The sequence below is a fragment of the Phycodurus eques genome, chromosome 6 (genome assembly GCF_024500275.1).
Source record: "Phycodurus eques isolate BA_2022a chromosome 6, UOR_Pequ_1.1, whole genome shotgun sequence".
NCBI lineage: Eukaryota > Metazoa > Chordata > Actinopteri > Syngnathiformes > Syngnathidae > Phycodurus > Phycodurus eques.
In genome coordinates this window covers 2357398-2381283 of record NC_084530.1, presented here as the reverse complement: position 1 = coordinate 2381283, position 23886 = coordinate 2357398, and the positions used below count along the sequence as shown (strand labels likewise).

At 40.0% G+C, this 23886-nt stretch overlaps 1 protein-coding gene across 5 annotated transcripts in view; it reads right to left on the bottom strand.

Moving 5' to 3' along the window:
• LOC133404486 (teneurin-3-like) overlaps positions 1-23886 on the bottom strand; it is a 281787-nt gene that overhangs the window by 94508 nt on the left and 163393 nt on the right. For all 5 annotated transcript variants that reach the window (XM_061680417.1, XM_061680418.1, XM_061680419.1 and 2 more), the window contains 9 exons: positions 14111-14257; positions 13181-13311; positions 12950-13038; positions 10774-10893; positions 8565-8697; positions 8015-8143; positions 3154-3285; positions 2950-3085; positions 1174-1317 (listed from right to left, as the gene is read on the bottom strand). In XM_061680417.1, coding sequence (XP_061536401.1) covers positions 1174-1317; positions 2950-3085; positions 3154-3285; positions 8015-8143; positions 8565-8697; positions 10774-10893; positions 12950-13038; positions 13181-13311; positions 14111-14257 — 1161 coding nt within the window. The remainder of the gene's footprint in view (positions 1-1173; positions 1318-2949; positions 3086-3153; positions 3286-8014; positions 8144-8564; positions 8698-10773; positions 10894-12949; positions 13039-13180; positions 13312-14110; positions 14258-23886) is intronic.

Genomic DNA, 23886 nt, shown 5'->3' with positions numbered 1-23886 from the left:
TGACGTTTTTTTTTTAAGCTCCCAAAAAATGAGGAAATAAAAAAAGCAATCGTTGGACTTTTTAAAGACACGCAGATGGCAAGCTGAACATCAAACACCACCAGCCAACTCTGCAGTGCGCATTTTAAGACGGATAGTTTACTAAACTTTCACCAGAGACAATATGCCTTCGTGGGTAACTTGATACTACTGAATGGGGGCAGTGCCGACTGTCTAACTACCTGGGCTCCCTCCTACCGTCCCACGGTCGTCAGGTGCCGTGTTCGGCTGTGACATTATGTCACCAACAACTTAGGGTAAGTTGACTTGATTGCTTATTTTTATGATTATACTCCACAATAACGATTCGATTTTGAAGTTGAGCCTCCTAACGTGATTTTACATGGTATAAGCTATCACCCCTTCAGTATGTTTGATTCCTTTTGGCACATCCATTTGACACGCCCATAGCGTCTGAGAACTGAGAAGTGGCCCTTATTATTCAGGTTTTGAAACCTAATTTTATATACTTAGGGATTTTTTTCATTTATTCAAACTTGGCAGACTTGTTAACATTACTCTTCTCTGTGGTGTGTCGAATTTACATGACATTTTCTGGACCTGCTTAGTGCTATTTTAAAGCCTCAGGCAACCAAGCGTTGAGACAGCATTTCTACCCCAAATACCATTTTATAATGATTTACCGGTTCAATTTCCAATATCAATCTGTTTTGCAATGAGTATCAACAAGTCACAAGGTCAGTCTCTGAATCCTGGATTGGATTTGCGTTCGCCATGTTTTTCTCATGGTCAGTTGTATGTTGGTTGCTCAAGGGTTGGCAGATCTAATGATTTGTGTATACTGGCAGAGAATAAGATGACAAAAAATATTGTCTATCATGAAGCGTTGCAATAAAACCTTGAACTCTTTGATGTGTACAATATTATTGCATGCGAACTATTCATGAGGTTTGGAGTATTGGGCTTTCTGCAGGAACCTAACCCGCTAGTTTCCAAATATATTTTCATCCATGGCAGGATTTGTTACCCTGGCCGTCCGATCCAAAATCAAGTCCCAACAGTTTTAACCACTGCTGCTCGAAATGCATGTACAGTAAATGTATTTATGTACTGTATACAAATGTTTGTATGTGTGTGTTTATATCCTTTGTTGATTCCCCTCAAGTCACCTACCATTTTGTACATCCAGAATGTGATGTTTATCGAGAGTCCATCCTCCAATGTTGGAAGCATCCATCTCGTAGCCTTGTAAAACGGCTGTTCTCTTCTCCCACAGGATCAGGTCCAAGCAGGATTCATATTCAAACCCCACCGACACTAAGGGACAAATCGTGGTCAGGCTCAGTTATTCAGCTGTTTCATGGCCTGTGGTCTCACCAAATAAATATTTGAGTTTGATTTCAGTGAGTCAGAGCTAAGCAAACACCACTGGTTTAAAAACATGGCGGAGACCAGTGTTATCCTCCATCTGTCTGCTTTTATAGCATGTACTGACTCCTGCTGTTGGTTTTCCATGGGAGTTCGTGGTATGCACACCCGCTTCACACACACACACATGCACGCACACACACACACACACACACACAGTAGTAGTAGTCAAAATGTATTTAATTTGGGATTTTTTTACTCATTTATTCATAATAGTAATTGAAATGCATTTGGTATTCTAAAAAGGAAAACAACAAAAGCAATTACCCTCTGTTTTTGTTAATTGCATGTAAATGCAACTAGTCAGTAAATATAGTAAGAAAAACGCCCCATCAACAGAAAGGGAACTTAATGTATGAGAAATGCACTACAAACACTTGTTTAAACTGGCAGTGTAATCTTCATGCGTTAAATAACTAAACAGACAGACAGACAGACAGACAGAGTGACAGATGGATGGGCAGATAGATATACCGTACCTATTAATCACTTGTGGGACAGTACTGTATGATTGATAAGAAAAGTATTAGCAGTAAGTAAATTTCCCATTGTAATGTGTTTTTAACCTGTGAGTATTAATTTGAGTAACATTACAAAACAGTCATAAATATTGTTTATGTCAAATGCAATAAGCCAGGCAATTGAATGCAATAACTCACTGGAGGGCATGTCAGCAGCATATTTTTTCCTAGACTCATAAAGGTGTCAGAAGGTTAAAAGCCCCATAATGTGAGAGCCATTTCCCTGTTCGTGTCTTGACTTGGCTGTGTGCAGTGGTATGTTCCACTACATTATTGTCACTATATATCCTCATCTTTGTGTGTAGAAGAAAAGAAAAGAAAACAAAACAAAAACAAAAACTGTACAAGTGGAAACAATTCTCGACCATAATGTTTGCCGTTATGGTAAAGGTGATGGTTGCACAGGTAGTCGACAATTTCTATTGCAATGATATAGGTGCATATTCTCCTCCATATTTTAAGCCATTTTACCATCAAATTGATCTTTAAGTTCCTTACTGTGAAATTAAAGAAAAATAATTTAAAATTCTGGATATGTTGACTAGACCACCACTCAATGCTTAGTTGGATTTCAGAGAATTAAACAGTGTTGCTCACATGGAGGTCTTTAAATTGCATAGTCCTTCATAAGTTAACAATGTACATTGGTTCTCATTTTGGAGAATTTCCCAGGATGCAGCTATAAATCCTTAAGAGCCTGGAATCAACAATAACGCTATGTGCATGAACAATTACACAATGTGGTGAAACACAAAATGAAAGCAAAACAGTACAACCGTTTCAACCAGCAGCCCTGTTTTAATACATTTAAAAAAATAAATAAATGGTGGTACTAAGAGATGCAATATAATTGGACATTGAGTAACCCGAGCGTCTAAACACAAAAACAGCATGCTGCTTATTATTGTCCAAATGCCAGCAATGCAATAGGGTAGGAATAGAAAAATCCGCCTACTCTCAGGATGAAGCAAGAAACTGAAACTATAACCAAAAAACTCACCAACTGCCTCTGATAGTCCATAAACACGTTGGCCATAAGCATCTGTCTTGTCCCAAATGAAAGTGTAAGAAAGATTTGGCTGAGCCGGGAACCATTTTTGGAAGAGACGTCCCACCACGGCCACCATCAGATGAACCTGGAGAAGAGAATGGATGGTTTGTGTTTGCATTAACATATCTTCACAAATATATCCCATTATCTCACCTTCATCAGGTTAAAAGGTATTGATGACTGTGTCATGGTGACTTTGAGGACTGGTTTGTATCCTGCAGCTCTTGAACTCAGGTAGTTCAGGTTGAGATAACTGCCAGGTATTGCGGTTTCTTCTTGTAAAACCTGTAGATTCAAATTAAATAATAGTAATATTCACACTATGAATTAATACGAGGGGTAATTATCTTTCTAATCTGATTTTTATTGACATCCTCTGCTGGTAGTTAATTTAATTGTACAGTTCAACTATAACCTTTTTATGAGGGAAATTTTGACAGCTTTGTGTAAGAAGTTAAAAAATAAACCTTCACTGATCATTATGCACCCTGGCAACCAGCCCAGGGTCTACCCAACCTCTAGCCCAAAGTGAGCTCAAAGCTCACCTGTAACCCGAATGAGGATAAGGGTCATTTTCATATAATTTGATCAATAACGGAAAAGACACGGCTCACTGAATTTCCTTTTGAAAATCAAAATTTTACTGGTATGATCATTTTAATTATTGGCAGTTGTTATCCATCAAAAGGTCAGAATCCTTTCTCAGAAAAAGAGACCTTTTAATGCAAAAATGTGTTTATCGTTAGGTGTCCAATATTAAGTTTCATGATTTGCAACATGGCGGCACGGTGGACGACTGGTTAGAGAGTCAGCCTCACAGTTCTAAGGACCGGGGTTCAATCCCCAGCCCCGCCTGTGTGGAGTTTGCATGTTCTCCCCATGCCTGCGTGGGTTTTCTCCGGCCACTCCGGTTTCCTCCCACATCCCAAAAACATGCATGAATTGGAATTGAATTTGAATGAATTGTGAATGTGAGTGTGAATGGTTGTTTGTTTGTATGTGCCCAGCAATTGGCTGGCAACCAGTTCAGGGTGTACCCCGCCTCCTGCCCGATGATAGCTGGGATAGGCTCCAGCATGCCCGCGACCCTAGTGAGGAGAAGCGGCTCAGAAAATGGATTGATGGATGGATGGATTTGCAACATGTTTTCTGAAGATGCTAATTACATTTTTAGATACATAGGGTTTTTCTCCTATTGCTTAATATGCATTTTCCATGAAAACTAACACAAATGCTCTTTAGTGTCTTCAGAGTTCCTTTTTCTGGTTCTTTGACACATTTTCCATCTTTGTCACTTAAGCTGTCTTTACCGTTAATGTCAATGGAGGGAGTCTCATTCTGTTGTTGCAATACACAAAAGGCATCTGGAGTTTAAGTGCCAGGATGAGGCAGCCATTTTGCATTTATACAAAAGCAGACAGCCGATATTCAGAGATATGAATGAATGAATATGAATGTCTTTTCCGTTACGACTAGTTTATGCATGGATCATTTACATTTACAGATTCAAGAAATTGAGGGGCAACAAATGTAAATTGTGCGACTCAGACAATTTATATGAAGCTGTTTATGTCTTTACCGTTATTTAAAAAGCAAATTTCAATGGACCACCACCATTTGCTCTGTCAATAAAGAATTGGCTTTAATATTAATGCCTAAAACCTTATATAATCAATAATGTTTTGAAAATAGGACTTAAAGTGTGGATATTTCAGCATGATAGACATTTACACTTATAAAACCAAGGTGGCAGAAAAAGAACTGCTGATTTTTTTTAAACAAGTGTATTTACCGTTATTATTCAAATTATATGAAAATAACCCATAAATGGTATAGAAAATAGATGGATGGATGATCATAATGTAAATCAGGAAGTCAGTGCACATGACTCAAAATTGGAAGAATATTTTTTGATTATCTGCCATGGATTTAAATGAATAAAATTATATAAACAGTCAGAGGTAGCCATGTTTTGTTAATTTTTAGTTGAAAACATGGTCAAGTCTGTTGGTAATGAAATCGAGCTGCACTTGAAACATCCTTTCACGTAATGTCTCCTACAGCAGGGGAGAGTCCTCGCGTCTGCTACATCTTTGAAGGCATGTTCAAGTACATATTTTATCAGGTGAACCTGCAGGTGAAGGACAAGCAGGAGGGCTGCTTTGATTTAGATGACACACACAGCATACCAGTTTCTCCTTGATCTGTTGATGTTGTAGCGTATATTGGTTTGGATAAAAACGTAATTAATTTAGGAGAAAAGGATAAGCCGGATGCGATGCCTGTGTTACTTCCGGTATAGCGTGATTTTAAGTTTCAGCGTTAAAATCAAATTATTTTATCTCGAAAAGGGGTACCACGTCTCCTTTTAGATGTATAAAACGTCAGGACAGAGTGACGAAAACCTCTATGTCTCCTAATATGAAGGTTGCTACAGGAATTAGATAATAGTTCTCAATAACCAGAGGTCTTTTGTTAAATCCAAACACACAAAAGGTGATACAGGTAGTGGATTTTTATAGAAAATGTAATGAAATCGAACAGGGGAATCTACAGGGGAACAATGCTGGGAAAAGCAAAGCAAAGGACAGACAAACATTGGTAGAAGGAGGCTGAAGGCGGAATGAGCATGCAATGACATTGCACGGAGCTGGGGGTTTGATGATTAGATTATTCAGACTGCCTGGTGATGAATTTAGCGTCCATGTGAGAAGCCTAGTCTCCCGTGCTTCTCCTTTGATAAGTGGATCAGGCTTTCCTTCTTGTGTACCCAGACGGGCTCAGCGGGTCAGCCGAGGCAGGTATGCGGAAAAGCACGAGATTGGGGGTTAATGGCGTGACCGTTACAATGTTCACCATGAATTTCGTATCAATTAGTTTTAAATGTGCGACATTTTCATTTTCACTTCTATCATATTAACTCGATGCGCTTAAAGACAGTGGGTATGGGAAATGATGAGTGTTTTTGTGCATATGTGCATTAGCATATGTTTAAGCATGCAATTAACTATTCCACTGGATGTACATGAGTTCTGAATGTGACTTTGTGTTAACCTGAATGGGGTGAGCAGTTGGCAGTCTTATAAAACAGAGTAAAAACAACGTATTGTGATATCAATAGCTCCGAGCTGTTGGAATGTGAGGGCAAGCGTCTAACAAAGCCACTGAGAAAGTGAGGCATGCATGCATTTAGCAGCAGTAATTCAACCAAAAGGAATTTGGAATGGAGGGTCACTGTTTGAGTCTCGCTGTACATATAAACAAAAACAAAAAATTGCAGTTCTAATCTGCATCCTGACCCCTAACAACTGTTGAGTTGCCCTTGAGCAAGGGGAGACGAGGAAATTAGTCTGATGTCACACATAGCCTACTGTACCCAACATTAATACATTAAAAAACATTCGCCAGAATGAGATATGCTAACAGCAATGTAGTAGGATTAGGATGTTTTTCATAATTTGAACTCTATGGTAAAATGTATACTGTATTCTTGAAGGGACACAGTATCACAATTGCCCCCCAAAAATGCAACCTTGCAGACTTTGACAAGTCACTCACTGCAGCAGTGAGCAAACAGCAACACTACACAGACAAAATATTACTATAAGAATTGAAAATATAAGAAGACAACACAAGAACACATTTTATTTTCTCAAGAAATTGTTTTTTCTTTGACCGAAGAACATGCTGCTTTATGATAAAATACAAAAACTACGACTACAACTTCTACCACGACTAATAATAATCTTAATTTTCTCAGGAATGATAAAATAAGGCTCTATCAGGAATAATCCATTGCATGGGCGAACGTGACCTGAATTTAATTCATTTCTGCCTGATGAACGTTATTGAGAACGCACTCATTCTGGCAACAAAGAACAGTTTTCGAATGAAAGTTAATTTTCATTCAAGTGTGCCAGGTTTCGCTAGGGACTTCCAGGACAAAACCTGTCTGGACTATATACGAGCCTTCATATGTCACGGATAAACGCCGTATTTGGCAAACACCATTCATGTTTACATACAGCAGGGACGTCGCAGCAGCCTGGGTGAGCGAGGTGCATTCAGGGACACTGCGTAAATGTTTTTTGGTTGTTTTGTAATGCAGTTCATCATTGAAAAAAAATGATTACTCGGAAAATTATTATTTTGTATGAGAATGCTTTTGTTAAAACACTGCGATCACACTGTCATAATATGGAATTTATATTGTTTTGTAATATTGATGAATTGATGAGATAAAATATAAGGTCAATACAGTCAGCCAGAGCTGCAAGGAATGCAAAGTTATCAATGTTTATATATATATAAAAAAATAATAATAAATAAATCACCTTTGTTCCTGTCATACTGTTGTGTGTTTTTGCTTGAACATTAAGGACAAAAGTACTGTTTTTTTGTTTTAATTCCTGATTTTAAAAAAGATTATTCAAGCAGCAAGTTTTTTCTGAGGTTTTTTAGATTGTAGGGTGAAAGCAGTGCTTTCATCTAGCCAAATATTACGGCTACAAAAAAGAAAAAAAGAAAAAAAAATCTTATTATTATTTCAGTGTTAATTTGTATATGTTAATTACTGACCATTTTTCGGAAATAAAATGTTTCAATCTGTTTTGAATAGTTTTTCTTGAATGTGTGTGAAAAACAGCATAGCTCCCGTAAAGAGAATTAAATCAGTTAAAATGTGCAACCTCAATTGCGCTTACAAAACAACAACACGTTTGACAGATGTCTGCAGTGAATCTTTTTCAGAATAAGAATATAAACATGAGCTGCTCTGAACCTGATTTTTCTTTTTGAATATTCATTGAAAAGTCAACACGATATGCTGAAAAAGATAAATGTCATCATGTTTATGCAAGTTGGGCATGCAAGCTTGATGGATGCAGTTAATTTGTTGCTCTTCATTAACATTTAAATTTGATCACGTTAAAATGTCAGCTCTGTTCACAGAGGGAACCCAAGACCAAATCCTTGCCACATATGTTCATCTAGCCTCCTATTCAATTATTCTGACCTGTGTTTCTGGTATGATGGGGCCATCCTCAGGTGAACTTTTGTAGAATATAGACAGGGGAGGTGCGACAATGACAGGACTGGACCTGACAAAACCACTCAGGTCACAACTGGGAATGTCATTCTCTTCCTGAAACAGACATTTGGGAGTCAGATTTTTCCTTTACTTCACTGATTATGCAAAGCTTTTCTATTAGGCATATACTGTCTTTGTTCATTTTCGTAGGTAGTCAATGCAATTTACAGATATAATAATTATAAATAATAATCTGGATTTTATTGAACAAAGCAACACAATGGCAAAGCGTTTTTCTATTTTTTTTTCCAGTTACACAAAAGGCAGTGTTCCAAATTCCATGTATTCTGCATAACAGTTTAAAATACAAACAAATAGGTTTTTACTCATTTTTTTAAAAATCAGTTGGATTTGCTGGATTACATAGTTCATTCAAAAAACAAATTCAGTGTACAGTGTAAATAGAAATAATTGTTATAAAGCTCATTTTGTACTTTGTAAGCCCGAGGCCATAATAAACATTGACAAAGCTAACCTTCTTCATGGCCAGAGTGTCCATCATATAAAATACATTCCAAGGCACCCACACAGTTCGGTATTGGGTCAGGAACGGAGCACGTTCAAAACTTAATGTCAGGGATGCTCCACCATTGGCCAGTAAATCAAACCTGTAGAACATTGAATTGGAATACACAGTAATTCAAATGAAAAACATTTCGTAATTAGACCAATTTCAGCTGAGCTGTTTTAAATATTAAAACTTGGAGCATTCAAGTGACGAAATATCAAGAATAGCTGAGTGATACTTCAGCCAAACCTAAATTAGGCCACGAAAGGTCCTAAGGAGGTGTCTGAATTTACCGCAATTCCAAAAAATTTACACCAATTCCAATGAAGTTGGGACGTTGTGTTAAACATAAATAAAAACAGAATACAATGATTTGCAAATCGTGTTCAACCTATATTTAATTGAATACACTACAAAGACAAGATATATAATGTTCAAACTGATAAACTTGATTGTTTTTAGCAAATAATAATTAACTTAGAATTTTATGGCTGCAACACGTTCCAAAAAAGCTGGGACAGGTGGCAAAAAAGACTGTTGAAGAATGCTCATCAAACATCTGTTTGGAACATAGCACAGGTGAACAGGCTAATTGGGAACAGGTGAGTGCCATGATTGGGTATAAAAGGAGCTTTCCTGAATTGCTCAGTCATTCACAAGCAAAGATGGGGCAGGTTCACCTCTTTGTGAACAAGTGCGTGAGAAAACAGTTGAACAGTTTAAGGACCATGTTCCTCAACGTACAATTACAAGGTATTTAGGGATTTCATCATCTACGGTCCATAATGTCATCAAAAGGTTCAGAGAATCTGGAGCAATCACTGCATGTAAGCGGAAAGACCGAAAACCAACATTGAATGCCTGTGACCTTCAATCCCTCAGGTGGCACTGCATCAAAAACCGACATCAATGTGTAAAGGATATCACCACATGGGCTCAGGAACACTTCAGAAAACCAATCTCAGTAAATATAGTTCGACGCTACATCCATAACTGCAACTTAAAACTCTACTATGCAAAGCAAAAGCCATTTATCAACAACAACTAGAAACACCGCCAGCTTCTCTGGGCCCGAGCTCATCTAAAATGAGTCCACATTTAAAATTTTGGGGGGAAATTGTCGAGGTTGTGTCCTCCGGGCCAAAGAGGAAAAGAACCATCCGGACTGTTATGGACGCAAAGTTCAAAAGCCAGCATCTGTGATGGCATGGGGCTGTGTTAATGCCAATGGCATGGGTAACTTACACATCTGTGAAGGCACCATTAATGCTGAAAGGTACATACAGGTTTTGGAGAAACATGCTGCCATCCCAGTAACGTCTTTTTCATGGACACCCCTGCTAATTTCAGCAAGACAATGCCAAACCACATCCTGCACGTGGTACAACAGCGTGGCTTCGTAGTAAAGGAGTGCGGGAACTAGACTGGCCTGTCTGCAGTCCAGACCTGTCTCCCATTGAAAATGTGTGGCGCATTATGAAGCGTAAAATACGACAAAGGAGACCCCGGACTGTTGAACAGCTGAAGCTGTACATCAAGCAAGAATGGAAAATAATTGCACCTACAAAGCTTCAACAATTAGTGTCCTCAGTTCCCAAACGTTTATTGAATGTTATTAAAAGAAAAGGTGATGTAACACAGTGGTAAACATCACCCTATCCTAGCTTTTTTGGAACGTGTTGCAGCCATAAAATTCTAAGTTAATGATTATTTGCAAACAACAATAAAGTTTATACGTTTGAACATTAAATATCTTATCTTTGTAGTGTATTCCAATAAATATAGGTTGAACATCATTTGCAAATCATTATATTCTGTTTTTATTTATGTTTAACACTATGTCCCAACTTCATTGGAATTGGGGTTGTATTTGTATTTGTTATATGTATAAGTGTTTACAGTTTGCATGCATTTCATTATGAAGCCATATATTTTTTTGTGCATGTGAGTATTTATTGTGCAATGATTGATTATATCATTGTGAATCTAATGCATTTAAAAAAAGTTATGCAAATCACTAATAACTTTTTGGAAATAGGACTTTAAATGTGGCTGTTTCAGCATGGGAGACATTTACTTATATAAAAACAAGGCACCCCCCAAAAAATTTAAAAATTTGACTTTTTTTTTTTTTTTTTAAATTAAAAAAAAGACTCATATGCTTATATATACGCACATGCCGTCTTTCCGTGTAACAGTGTATCCATGTTCAGGGTAGTGGACAAATGACACATTGACTCCAATCAGGGGTGTCCCATCTGCTGTCAAAACCTGACCACGGATTATTGACACCAAGCTGGAAAAAAAGAGATCAAGAGTGTTATTTACTAAACCTGAATTTGGCAGCCTTTTAACAACTTCACTTAGTTGAATCATGTGCAATCACAACTGCATACAGTATATTACATGACAGCAATGACTGTGATGCCTTTGCCATACTCTCTAACACAGATTGAAAAATTCATCTGGCACTGGTGAGACTACAGACCCTTTCCAAAAAATTGGAATATCATGGTAAAGTTTTTTTATTTCCATAATTGCATTCAAAAAGTTAAACTTTCATAGATTATAGATTCAGGACCCACAATTTAAACAATTACAAGTATTTATTTGTTTATTTTTACATAATTTGTGTTTCCAGCTCATAAAACCCACAAAATCAGACCAAATTGTGCAGGCCATCAATGTTTTAAACTGAGTATCACACACTAATAATCTACTAAATTTAAAGCACCTGCTCAGGTTTCCCCAGGTGTCATTAAATTGCTTCAGTTTTGTTCAAGTGTCTCAGTTGGGTTCAATATGGGGAAGACTGCAGACTTGACAACTGGCCAGAAGACCGTCATTGATAGCCTCCATAGGATGGGTAAGCCACAAAAGTTCATAGCTTAGTAGGCTGGCTGTTCACAGAGTGCAGTGTTCAAGCATATCAATGGTAAGTCTAGTGGAAGGACAAAGTATGGCAAGAGAAGATGCACCAGCAAAAGAGATGACCGTGGGCTTCAGCGGATTATCAAACAGAGAAGATTCAAGAATCTAGCAGAGATCCAGAAAGAGTGGAATGAGGCGGGAGTCACAGCTTCAAAAACCACCACATTCAGATGCATCCGGGAGATGGGCTACAACTGTCGGGTTCTACGCATCAAATCACTTCTGAGCCTGAGCCAACGTAGAAAGCGTCTCAACTGGGCCAAGGAGAAGAAGGACTGGACTGTTGCCCAGTGGTCCAAGGTCCTATTTTCTGATGAAAGTAAAGTTTGCCTTTCATTCAGGAATCAAGGTCCAAGGATTTGGAGGAAGAAGGGTGAAGAACAGAAGCCAAGCTGCTTGAGGTCCAGTGTGAACTATCCATAGTCATGATTTGGGGTGCAATGTCCAGTGCAGGTGTGGTAAACTCTGCTTTGTTTCATCCAATGTCACCGCAACAGTCTACCATAATGTTTTAGAGGGATTCAATTATTCCTTCTGCTAAGGACCTGTATGGAGATGCAGATATCATCTTCCAGCAGGACCTGGCCCCTGCCCATACTGCCAGAAGCACCAGCACCTGCTTTGATGCCCATGTCATCACAGTGCTTGACTGGCCAACCAACTCGCCGAATCTAAACCCCATTGAAAATCTATGGGGTATTATCAAGAGGAAAATGAGGGCCAACAGACCCTCAAACAAAGAAGAAGTGACAGCGAGCATCAAGGAACTCCGGGTTTCCATAACTGCCAGGCAATGCCACAGTGCATCGAGGCAGTGATTAAAGCAAAGGGATTCCCAACCAAGTATTGAAGATCAACATATCGTTTTGAAAGTACCATTGATTGATTTAATGTGACCCTAATTTATTTTTTTTCCCCTACAAAAACTGAGAAGTAAATGGTGATTTCTTCACAGTACTCTAATTTTTTGAATTCCTGATTTTGTGGGTTTAATGAGCTGGAAGACCAAATTATGTAAAATTAAACAAATAAATACTTGAAATTATAATCAATGAAAGTTAAACCTTTCTAATGGAATTATGGAAATTAAATAAATTTGATCACTTTTTTTTGGGAAAGGGTCTGTACATTTATGAATTACATTTATGCTACTGCTACTATACTATGCATCTTCAAATATTCTATAAATGAACCATCTCAATGTATCTTTCATGGACTAGACACAGCTAAAATGCAGTTTTATTGCTACAGTGTAACCATTCAAATAAAACAAGACAATGTAAAATGTGTCCCTGATTTTTCCAACAGTGTCACAGTGTCATGAGCTCAATGGAATCAAGCTGCATTTCTGAATGAATACAATTTACTGAGATAATGATTTGCTTTCAAGGCTTACAGTGTACCGTGAGACAGATTCTTACCTTTTATTGAATGGACTGTCACCAGATATGACATGAGTGGATTCGGGACCTAGGAGGAAGTGGATGCGCTGGTAGAAAGACCTGGCAGCCTAACCACAGGAAGAAAATCAATCAAAATCCACGACCAATAATCAACACGCCAAAGAAAAAATTCTGCTTCCTGTCTTTAATGTGAATAGAACGTCCAATTATCTTAGATTAGTAATAAACCTTCTGGGTGGCTGTCCAAACCTGCTGAGGAGCCAGTGAAGAGGGGGACTGGCTCAGTAATTCCACTGGGTCAGGTGATCCTTTGCAATACAACTGGTTCTGACAGGAGGGCTGCAGACAACAGTCTGGATCCATACAATCAGTCAAGCCATCTGAAACACAAAAACAAGTTATTTTCTGAACCCTGAGGAGAGTTTTGGACTTGGGAGTTTTCATATGAAGTATGGGCAAATGTCAGAAGTGATAGAAAGAGTTACGTCAGGTAATTAAATCTGGACCGTTATTTTGTCCTTGTGAGTTTATAAAAGTCAAGCGTATATCTGGTCAGCAGGCACCTGAGCCTACCAGTAAGCTTACATACACGCACTCACAAAAAATAACCAACCTCTCTTTAGCTCATATTTATTTTCACTCTTCTGTTAACGTCATCTTGTCTGTCCAGATCTTAATATTTCCCTCACATTCCCATCCGATGTAGTCATGGCTTTTTGTTTTAATGCTCTGATTTAGTGCAGCACATGCTGATGTTTATTTTCGTTTAGTTCAGTAGAAATACCTGACTACTCTTAATTTATGACAAAAAGAGTTTCTTGAGATAACTTTGTGTTTTCACAAGTCCGTATGCCTTGCAAGGTTACTACAGGCGCAAAACAATACTGTTTCACAGGCTAGTCCCATCAAGAACAAGTGATCTTCCGAACATGACGTTTCATCACCTTAGGGGTTTGTCAGTAGAACATTTTGGATTTATGTTATATGCTACAATGTGCCCAGTTTATAGTTCAATTTTCAAGTTCAGCTGTTATTTATCACTTTACTATTGGAAGCAACCAAGTTTAAATATATTGCCCTGTGTTTTGCCTTGTGTAACATGGCTCCAATTCAGTTTGTCCATATATTTGTGCAGTACACAATTATTATTTACCCATTTAACTCTGTATGTGAGCATACCTCCTTCATTGTCCTTGCCATCAGTACAGAGAGTTTCCATGGCTACATGACATCCTGCTCCTCTCCATCCTGACTGGCAGATACAGTGCCAGCCACTGGCCTCTAGGGTGCATCTTCCATTGTTGTTGCAGAGACCTGGGCAACCCTCTGGGCAGGGCAAAAAAAACAAATTTCCAGAGTTAGACCAGTGTGAGTGGGATGGGATTACCAGTGGTCACTTGGATATGAAACAGGCTTCAACCAATATACATTTTGGAAAGTTGGTGGAAATAGTAAACCACGAGAGCTGTGAAAGATGAGTGTTTCCCTCACCTCAGTAAAGCCCGAGAAAGTCATCAGAAAGAGCCCAAGGTTGAATTGGCAGCTACTTAACGTATGATGTGGGCGCACTGAAGATTTTACACACACTGTTGGGTCAAATCCTTCTACAACACGCTAAGGGCACCTCCAGGGTCTGGCTGATGTAACAGAGCCAATTTTTTATGATCTAAAAATACACCATAAAGTTATCTATACTCGCCACAGTAATGGTTTGTAAAGAGATAAAGAAAATGGTTTGGGCTTTCAAATGAATCAAAAAGATATATGTATAGCAATGTGTAGAACATGACAAACGTTTAAGTTTATTTGTTCTCTTAAGATATAATTATGTAACAATTATCAAATGCAGGAATGTACAATGCATTGTGTAAACAGATTAGTCAAATAAATATGGTAAAGGTAAGTATAAATTTAAACAAACAATGTGTATAACATTAAAATCACAGTTCAACCTCCCAAGTCGACCACAATTCAATTCATGATGTAGGTTGATTTGAGTTGTTTTAATTTCAAATCTGTTTTGATTTAAACAGGATATAGGGGGGCTTGAATTAATCTTTTCCAGCCACACACTCTCGTCACCATAACCCTTATTATATTTTTACATATCATATAACTATTCAGAAAATGTCATACTTCATACAGTTTAGTTGTGAAATAGAAACAATACAAGTTTTACGCGATGAAAAATGTGTAATTTTTCTGAGCTTTTATTGTGACCTATAAGTCTGACAGGGTCTGTTGACATCTCGTTTGATGGCACACCGAATGATGTTTCAACCTCCAAGCTTTCATTTCACTCTCAATTTTGGTTTAACTCCAAATTGTGCCACTTTTGGGTGTGCAAATTGACTTGGTTCGCTGGAGGTTTAATTGTAAATATTTGCCAAAGCCTAACTAAGAATTACCACTGTAGGCTCTATGGAATCTATTGTGATAGCGCCAATTCCTTCCAGTTACTTTGATAATATGATTATTGATTGTTATAAGTGTTATGTATTAGTAATTACAGAATAATACAGTTGAAAACATCCATCCATCAATTTTCTGAGCCGCTCATCCTCACAAGTCACGGGAGTGCTCGAGCCTATCCCAGCTATCATCGGGCAGGAGGCGGGGTACACCCTGAACTGCTTGCCAGCCAATCGCAGCAGTTGAAAACATGTATTTTGTATTATGATTCAAGTTCAGCTGAAAAATAAAATAGTAGGAAAACATCTAACGCCTCGATATTACTTGTCTTTGTGCAAAAAAGGGCCATATACTGTGATTTGGCAACAGTGTCATGTATTTAAAAAACACCTGTCATCAAAAACCCATATTGGTTCAAGCCCAATGTGTGAAAATATGTGTTCCTTTGTAGACAAATGAACTGTGAGTCTAATAGACAATTTAACAACAAAGAAGACAAATCAATAGATTAAACCACATCAGAAAACAACTGAAATGTAGTTTCACATGAACTACTTGGATAGCCTGCAGCCAAACATAACATGCTTGAAAATGTCCCGTGAAAATGTATTGGCCCCCTTCTCGAGTTCTTATATTTCTGCATAGTTTCCCAACTTTGTTTAAGATCATCAGACAAATATAACCCAAGTGAACTTAAAATGCTGTTTTTAAATGGAAAAAAGAACTATTCAAAGTTACCTGGCCCTGTGTGAAAAAGTAATTACCCCCACCTTATTAAATCATTAGTTAATTGTGGCTCATCACAATTTCTGCTTAATTTTCGCTGATCACACCCAAGTCTGATTACCTCCTGACCTGTTCAATCAAAAAATCACTTCTGTCCCGACAAAATCAAGACAGACAAAAGACCTAAAAAAGCTGCAATAAAATGACACGATCCAAAGAAAATCCAGAACAGTCGAGAAATAAAGTAACTGACATCTATCAGTCTGGAAAGGGTTACAAAAGCCATTTCTAAAGCTTTAAGTTTCCAGCAAACCATAGGGAGAGCCATTATCCTTACATGGAGAAAACAAGGAACAGTGGTGAATCTTCCCAGGAGTGGCCGGCCTCCAGAGATTACCCCAAGAGAACAGCTATGACTCATCCAGAAGGCCACAAAGGACGTCAGGACAACTTCTAAAGAACTACTGGCCTCCATTGCCTCATTTAAGGTCAGTGACACAACAATAAGGAAGAGACTGGGCAAAAAAGGTACCCATGGCAGGGTTCCAGGGTGAAAACCACTGCTGACCAAAAAGAACATAAAGGCTCCTCTTACTTTTGGGAAAAAAAAAAAAAATAATAATAAATAAAAACATCTGAATGATTGCCAACACTTATGGGGGAATATTATATGGACTGGCAAGATGAAAGTTGAGCTTTTTGGAAGGCGCGTGCCTCGTTACACCTGGTGTAAACGTAGCACAGCATTTCAGAAAAAGAACATCATACCAACAGTCTTAACGTGGTGGTAGTGTGATGGTGTTGGGCTGCTTTTAATCCTTCAGGAATCTGGACAACTTGCTGTGATTGATGGAACCATAAATTTTGCTCTTTACCAGAAAATCCTGAGCGAGAATTCTCAGCCATCAGTTTGTGACCTCAAGCTGAAGCGCACTTGGGTTCTGCAGCAGTATAAAAATCCAAAACACACCAGGAAGTCAAATTCTGAATGGCTTAAAAACAATCTAAGGTTTTGGATTGACATGCAATGGTATGACCTTTAAAGGGGCTTTCATGCTTGAAAACCCTCCATTTTTGCTTAATTCAAACAATTATGCAAGGAAGAGTGGGCCAAAATATCTCCACAGAAACGTGAAAGACTCATGGTCAGTTATAGAAAATGCTCGATTTCAGTTGTTGCTGCTGAGGATGGCCCAAACTGTCAATAGGTTTAGGGGGCCATTACTTTTTCACACAGGTCCAGGTAACTTTGAATAGTTGTTTTCCTTAATGAATTAAATCACCATTTAAAGACAGCATTTTAAGTTCACTTGAGTTAGATTTGTCTGATATTTACATTTGTTTGATGATTTCAAACATTAATGTGGGGAAACTACGCAAAAATATAAGAATTTGAGATGGGCTCGATACTTTTTCACGGCACTGTCCATCCATCCATCCATTTTCTACCGCTTATCCGAGGTCGGGTCGCGGGGGCAGTAGCTTTAGCAGGGACGCCCAGACTTCCTTCTCCCCAGCCACTTCATCCAGCTCTTCCGGGGGGATCCCGAAGCGTTCACAGGCCAGCTGAGAGACATAGTCTCTCCAGCGTTTTTGGGTCGCCCCCGGGGTCTCCTCCCGGTGGGACATGCCCGGTACACCTCACCAGGGAGGCGTCAGGGAGGCATCCGAATCAGAAGCCCCAGCCAACTCATCTGGCTCCTCTCAATGCGGAGGAGCAGCGACTCTACTCTGAGATCCTCCCGGATGACCGAGCTTCTAACCCTATCTCTAAGGGAGAGCCCGGACACCCTGCGGAGGAAACTCATTTCGGCTGCTTGTATCCGGGATCTTGTTCTTTCGGTCATGAACCACAGCTTGTGACCATAGGTGAGGGTAGGAACGTAGATCGACCGGTAAATTGTGAGCTTCGCCTTTGGGGCAGGATCGGTGAGAATCTGAGATTCGACTTGCCGATGTACCCTCCTCTCCAGCACCCCTGAATAAACCTTACCAGGGAGGCTGAGGAGTGTGATCCCCCTGTAGTTGGAACACACCCTCGGTCCCCCTTCTTAAAAAGGGGGATCACCACCCCAGACTGCCAATCCAGAGGCACTGTCCCCGATGTCCATGTGATGTTGCAGAGGAGTGTCAACCAGGACAGCTCCACAACATCCAGAGCCTTTAGGAACTTCGGGCGAATCTCCTCCATCCCCGGGCCTTGCCACCGAGGAGCTTTTTAACTACCTCGGTGACCTCAACCCCAGAGATGGGAGAACCCGCCCCAGATACCCCAGACTCTGCTTCCTCATGGGAAGGCGTCTCAGTGGAATTGAAGACGTCTTCGAAGTATTCTCCCTACCGACTCTCAACGTCCTGAGTCAAGGTCAGCAGCACCCCATCCTTCCCCACTATACACAGTGTTGATGGTGAACTGCTTACACCTCCTGGGATGCCGGATGGTGGAACAGAATTTCCTCGAAGCCGTCCGGAAGTCTTTTTCCATGGCCTCATCAAACTCCTCCCATGATTTTGCTTAAGTGACCACCCAAGCTGCATTCCGCTTGACCAGCCAGTACCCATCAGCTGCCTCAGGAGTCCCACAGGCCAAAAAAGCTCGATAGGACTTTCAGTTTGATAGCATGTGTTCCACCAACGGGTTCAGGGATTGCCGCCACTTTGCCGTTGATGTCCCCCGTCTCCACCGGAACGTGAGCAAAGATCTGTCAGAGGTGGGAGTTGAAACTCCTTCTGACAGGGGATTCTGCCAGACGTTCCCAGCAGACCCTCACAATACGTTTGGGCCTGCCAGGTTGGACCGGCATCTTCCCCCCCTATCGGAGCCAACTCACCACCAAGTGGTGATCAGTTGACAGTTCCGCCCCTCTCTTCCCCCGAGTGTCGAAGACATGCAGCCGCAAGTCCGATGACACAACCACAAAGTTGATCATCGAACTGCGACCTCGGGTGTCCTGGTGCCAAGTGCACATGTGGACACCGTTATGCTAGAACAAGGTGTTCGTTATGGACAATCCGTGGTGAGCACAGAATTCAAATAACAGAACACCACTCGGGTTCTGATCGTGGGGACCGTTCCTCCCAATCACGCCCTTCCAGGTCTCACTGTCATTGGTCACGTGAGCATTGAACTCCCCCAGCAGAACGCGCTCTCCAGCAGCCGCTCGAAGGACTCCAAAAAGGGTGGGCATAAACAACAGTCAGGACCCGTCCCCCCACCCGAAGGCGGAGGGAGGCTACCCTCTCATCCACCGGGATGAAAAACAATGTACAGGCACCAAGCCGGGAGGCAATAAGTATACCCACACCTGCTTGGCGCCTCTCAGCGTGAGCAAATCCAGAGTGGAAGAGAGCCCAACTCCTCTCAAGAGGACTGGTACCAGAGACCAAGCTGTGTGTGGAGGCGGGCCCGACTAGATCTCGTCGGAACTTCTTCCCTGCCAGAGAGGTGACATTCCACGTCCCTAGAGCCAGCTTCTGTAGCCGGGGATCGGATCGCCAAGGTCCCTGCCTTCGACCACCGCCCAGCTCACACTGCACCTGACCCCTATGGCCCCTCCCATAGGTGGTGAGCCAATGGGAAGAGGGACCCACGTTACCCTTTCGGGCTGTGCCCGGCCAGGCCCCATGGGTGCTCGCCTTCGAGCCCCACCTGCAGGCCTGGCTCCAGAGGGCGGCCCCAGTGACCCGCGTCTGGGCAAGGGAAAACTTCCTGAACTTTTCATCTTCATAGAAGTTTTTGGAGTTGTGCTTTGTCTGGTCCCTCACCTAGGACCTGTTTGCCATGGACGACCCTGGCAGGGGCGTAAAGCCCCAGACAACTTAGCTCCGAGGTTCAGTGGGACACACAAACCCCTCCACCAAGATAAGGTAACAGCTCAAGGAGGAGTTCACGGCACTGGACAATATTTATATGCATAGAACCGTTTTTTAAACCAAAGATATTTAATAGAATATGGCGATAGAGAATGAGGTACTGAGAAATACACAAATTTAAAAAAAAAAAAACTAAGCATGTTATAGAGCAAAACAAATTTCCCAAATCAAAACAAAATTATATACCAAGCAACCAGATGAACAATTAACCTTTCTTCAAACGGAAGTTAATTTTTTTCATCAGCACTGTTTCCTATACCTACACTTTTAGCCAGTGGGGGTACAAATCACAGGCTCGAATCCATGTGAAAACACAAATGGCAGAGACAGCCACATAAAATCTAAGGATGGTCAGGTGGTTGGGACTGCATGCCTATAAAGACTCTATTTGATGCCCTTGTGAAGCATTCCATTACCACAGACAAGAAAGAAAGACTCATTTTGAAAACAACAACTTAAAAAATCAAGCAAAGCCTTGCTGAAGACACGAAATGAGGGGTGGAGGCACAGGACAGGTCAGTGTGAAGATAATCAGAAGACAGAGGGACAGCAAGTGGCTAAATCAACAAAAACAATTATACATCAGGTTCCGGAATGCAAGACAACGGGTCGCATTTTAGACTGTGTTGTGTGCGTGAACATCAACAATAGAAAGCCCTATTCCGAACCATGAAAATTCGACAATTGTAATTGAAAGAAAATAACAAAAATAAAGAAATACATATAACATGTAGAATACTAATCACGGTGAAAACATTTTTGAAACAAATACAATTACATGGAAGAGAAAAATTAGACAGAGACATACAAACAAAACATAGTGTTTGAAATGTTTGTGTTTTGGGACAGTGAAGCTTTGTAAATAAACCTTTGACATTAATAGATTACCTTTATATCCTGAGAAAAGGAGAGGGCACGAGGAAGAGAGGGAGGAAAATTAGGGAAAAACATAAATTGAACAAACGCAGTGAAATACACTCTGCAATAAACAGATAAATGGACTCTGTAGCCAAAACAAGACAGTAGGGAAGAGCTCGGACCATGGGAATGCAGTGAAAGAAAAACTCACAGAGAAAGAAGAAAACTCCCCACTGTGCCTGATAAAGGCATTCATACACCCCAAAAATATAACACCATAACACTTTTGTTTTTGCTCCCATTTTCATGAGCTCAACTCAAAGACAAATTTGTTTCTACAGTATGGACATAAAAGGCCTATGGGCACCTCTACTTTGTGAAAATAATCCATCCACTTCACAAGTGTGGCATATCTAGATGCTGATTAGACCGCGTGATTGTTGCACAAGTGTGCCATAGACTGCCCACAATTAAAAGTCACTCTGAAATGTGCAGTTTTACTGCATTGGGGCTGCAGGGGGCAGAAAACTAGTCGGTATGTGGTGTGACAACCATTTTCCTTACGCAGGGCAGGACTTCTCCTTTGCATCGAGTCGATCAAGGGTGTTGATTGGGAGAATGTTGCTTCACCCCTCTTTAATGGCGGTGCCAAATTTTTGGCATTATCCGTAACTAGAATACGCTATTGTATACGGTGATCCAAAGCCTCCCATACATGCTCAATGGGTGCCGTGTCCGATGAGTATCCTGGACATGCAAGAACTGGGATGTGTTCAACTTCCAGGAATTGTGTACAGATTCTTCTTATGTGGGGCCAGGCATTATCATGCTGCAACACAAGGTGATGGTCTTGCATAAACGACACAACAAGGAGCCTCAGGATGTCATCAAATGGCATCAATAAAATTCACCTGTGTTCGTTGTCCATAACATACCTGCCCATACCATAACCCCACTGCCACGAACGGCAACTCGATCCAGAATGTTGACATTAGCAAAGCGCTAACCCACATGATGCAATACATGTCGTCTGCCATCTGCCTTGCACAGTGAACACCAGGATTTAATTGTGAAGCGAACACCTCTCCAGAGTGCCAGACACCATAATATGTGGGCATTTGCCCACTCAAATCAGTTACAACCCGGAACTGCGAGCAGGCCAAAACTAGCGCTGCACAATATGTCGTTTGAGCTTCAAAATCGCAATGTATGTGTGCACAATAGTCACATCACAGGGTCCTGCTCAATCTTGGTGTATTGAAATGCAGTCAATCAACTGTAATAGTAATAAGTGACCAGCAGAGTCAAGCGAGCTAACCAGATAATTTAGTTGCTGAGAAAACTCAACTCCTTTGGCATAGACAAAAATATTTGATGTACCTTTTATCAAAGTTTTATTGAGAGTCTCTTAACCTATTCTTTTATATGCTGGTTTGGCTGTCTTTCTATGAAAGACAAAGAAATGTCTGAATGGCATCATTAAAATGTGCTCCAGAATTATTGGACTCCATCTTAAGGACCTCTGCTCCATTTGGACAACACAGGTGGTCCAGAAAGCAAAGACAATTCTAACCCAACCCAATCATGTGCTTGGCGGTGATTATTATTATTTTCCATAATGCCCTCAGGTCAGCAGTATTATGTGCCGTTGCGGAACACAAACCGCTACGCTAAGGCTTTTTTCCATTCTGCAATAAGGTTGCTAAACGCACAAAATAGGAAATAAATTAAGAGCAGTCATTCAGTCTGCATGTCGTTCGGCTGTACGGTCACTGGTTGTGGTTGTTGTAATGCCGTGAGGTAATACTGTGTTTGTGTGTATGTATATGTACGTATAGGGATGTATACAGACCAGTATGTGTATGTTTATGTACATATATCTCTTTCCTGTTGTTGTTACTGTTGTACAATGGACATGTTGATTGTTAAACTGAATTGCCATTCTTGGGACTAATAAAGTAATCTGAATCAGAGGTACCTGGTTGGACATGGCAATAAGCACCGATGTTACGGTAAAATATAACTCATCAAACAACACACATGGAGCAGCCCTGGGTGTTGTATACTTATTCTTTTGTATGATAACTATTATTGAGGACACTGAAAAGAATAACACACCTGCATTTAATGTATCTCTCTTCAAAATGTGACACAACACATTACACTTGGGGGAGGGGGAAGAGCCACGGCATTATTGAAGGGACAAACGCCAGGTGTACAAATGTTTTGCTTAAACTAATGCACTCAAATATAGAAATACTCATACATATGTTAAAACATAGGTGTAAAATAATACGTTCATTAAAAAACAAATGAATAGCGTTAGGAATGTGCTAATGACTACAATATAACGGCATGAATTTTTTTTTTTTTTAACTTCATGCCTGGCTGGACTATTGCTCAATACGACATTACATTTAAATACAGACAGACTTCATACGTTTGTGCTTTACTGAGCATAGTTGTTCTAGAGAAGAAAAAAGATACATATGTGCTGGTTTTCACATATGAAAAAAATGACAGTTGTCGAGGCTCCAAATACTGTACATACTATACTGTATGACTTTTATTAAACCATAAAACCATAGCGTGACGGTTAAGGAAGAAGCGGGTTGCTACAAAGAGAAGAAGGGACCTCCAATAAAGATAAAATATGGATATTTTGAGAGGCTGCTTCGCCCCCATTCACTAATTGTACATATTGCACTATTTACATGGCTCGCATGCAGTTTTGTGACAGATTGCACGCTTCTGTATTTCATTCATGGGTACTTATGAAATTATAAATATAGTTAAGTATTATTGTAAAACACAATGTATGTTTATAGTGGATAGGGACTGGGCCGGACCGCAAAAAGCAAACATCTGCAGATAATTGACACCCATAATTGTTGCATTGAAAAAAATTTAAATAAAAAAAAAATAAAAAAAATATATATATATTTTTTTTTTATATATTTTTTTTTAAACCACAAAAATATATTGAATAGGTAAGGATACACTTCCATTAAGTGTTTTCAGGGTTGGCTCACCCATAAAAAAAAAACAGAAAAGAAAAAGGAAAACAAACAAACAACAATTTTTAG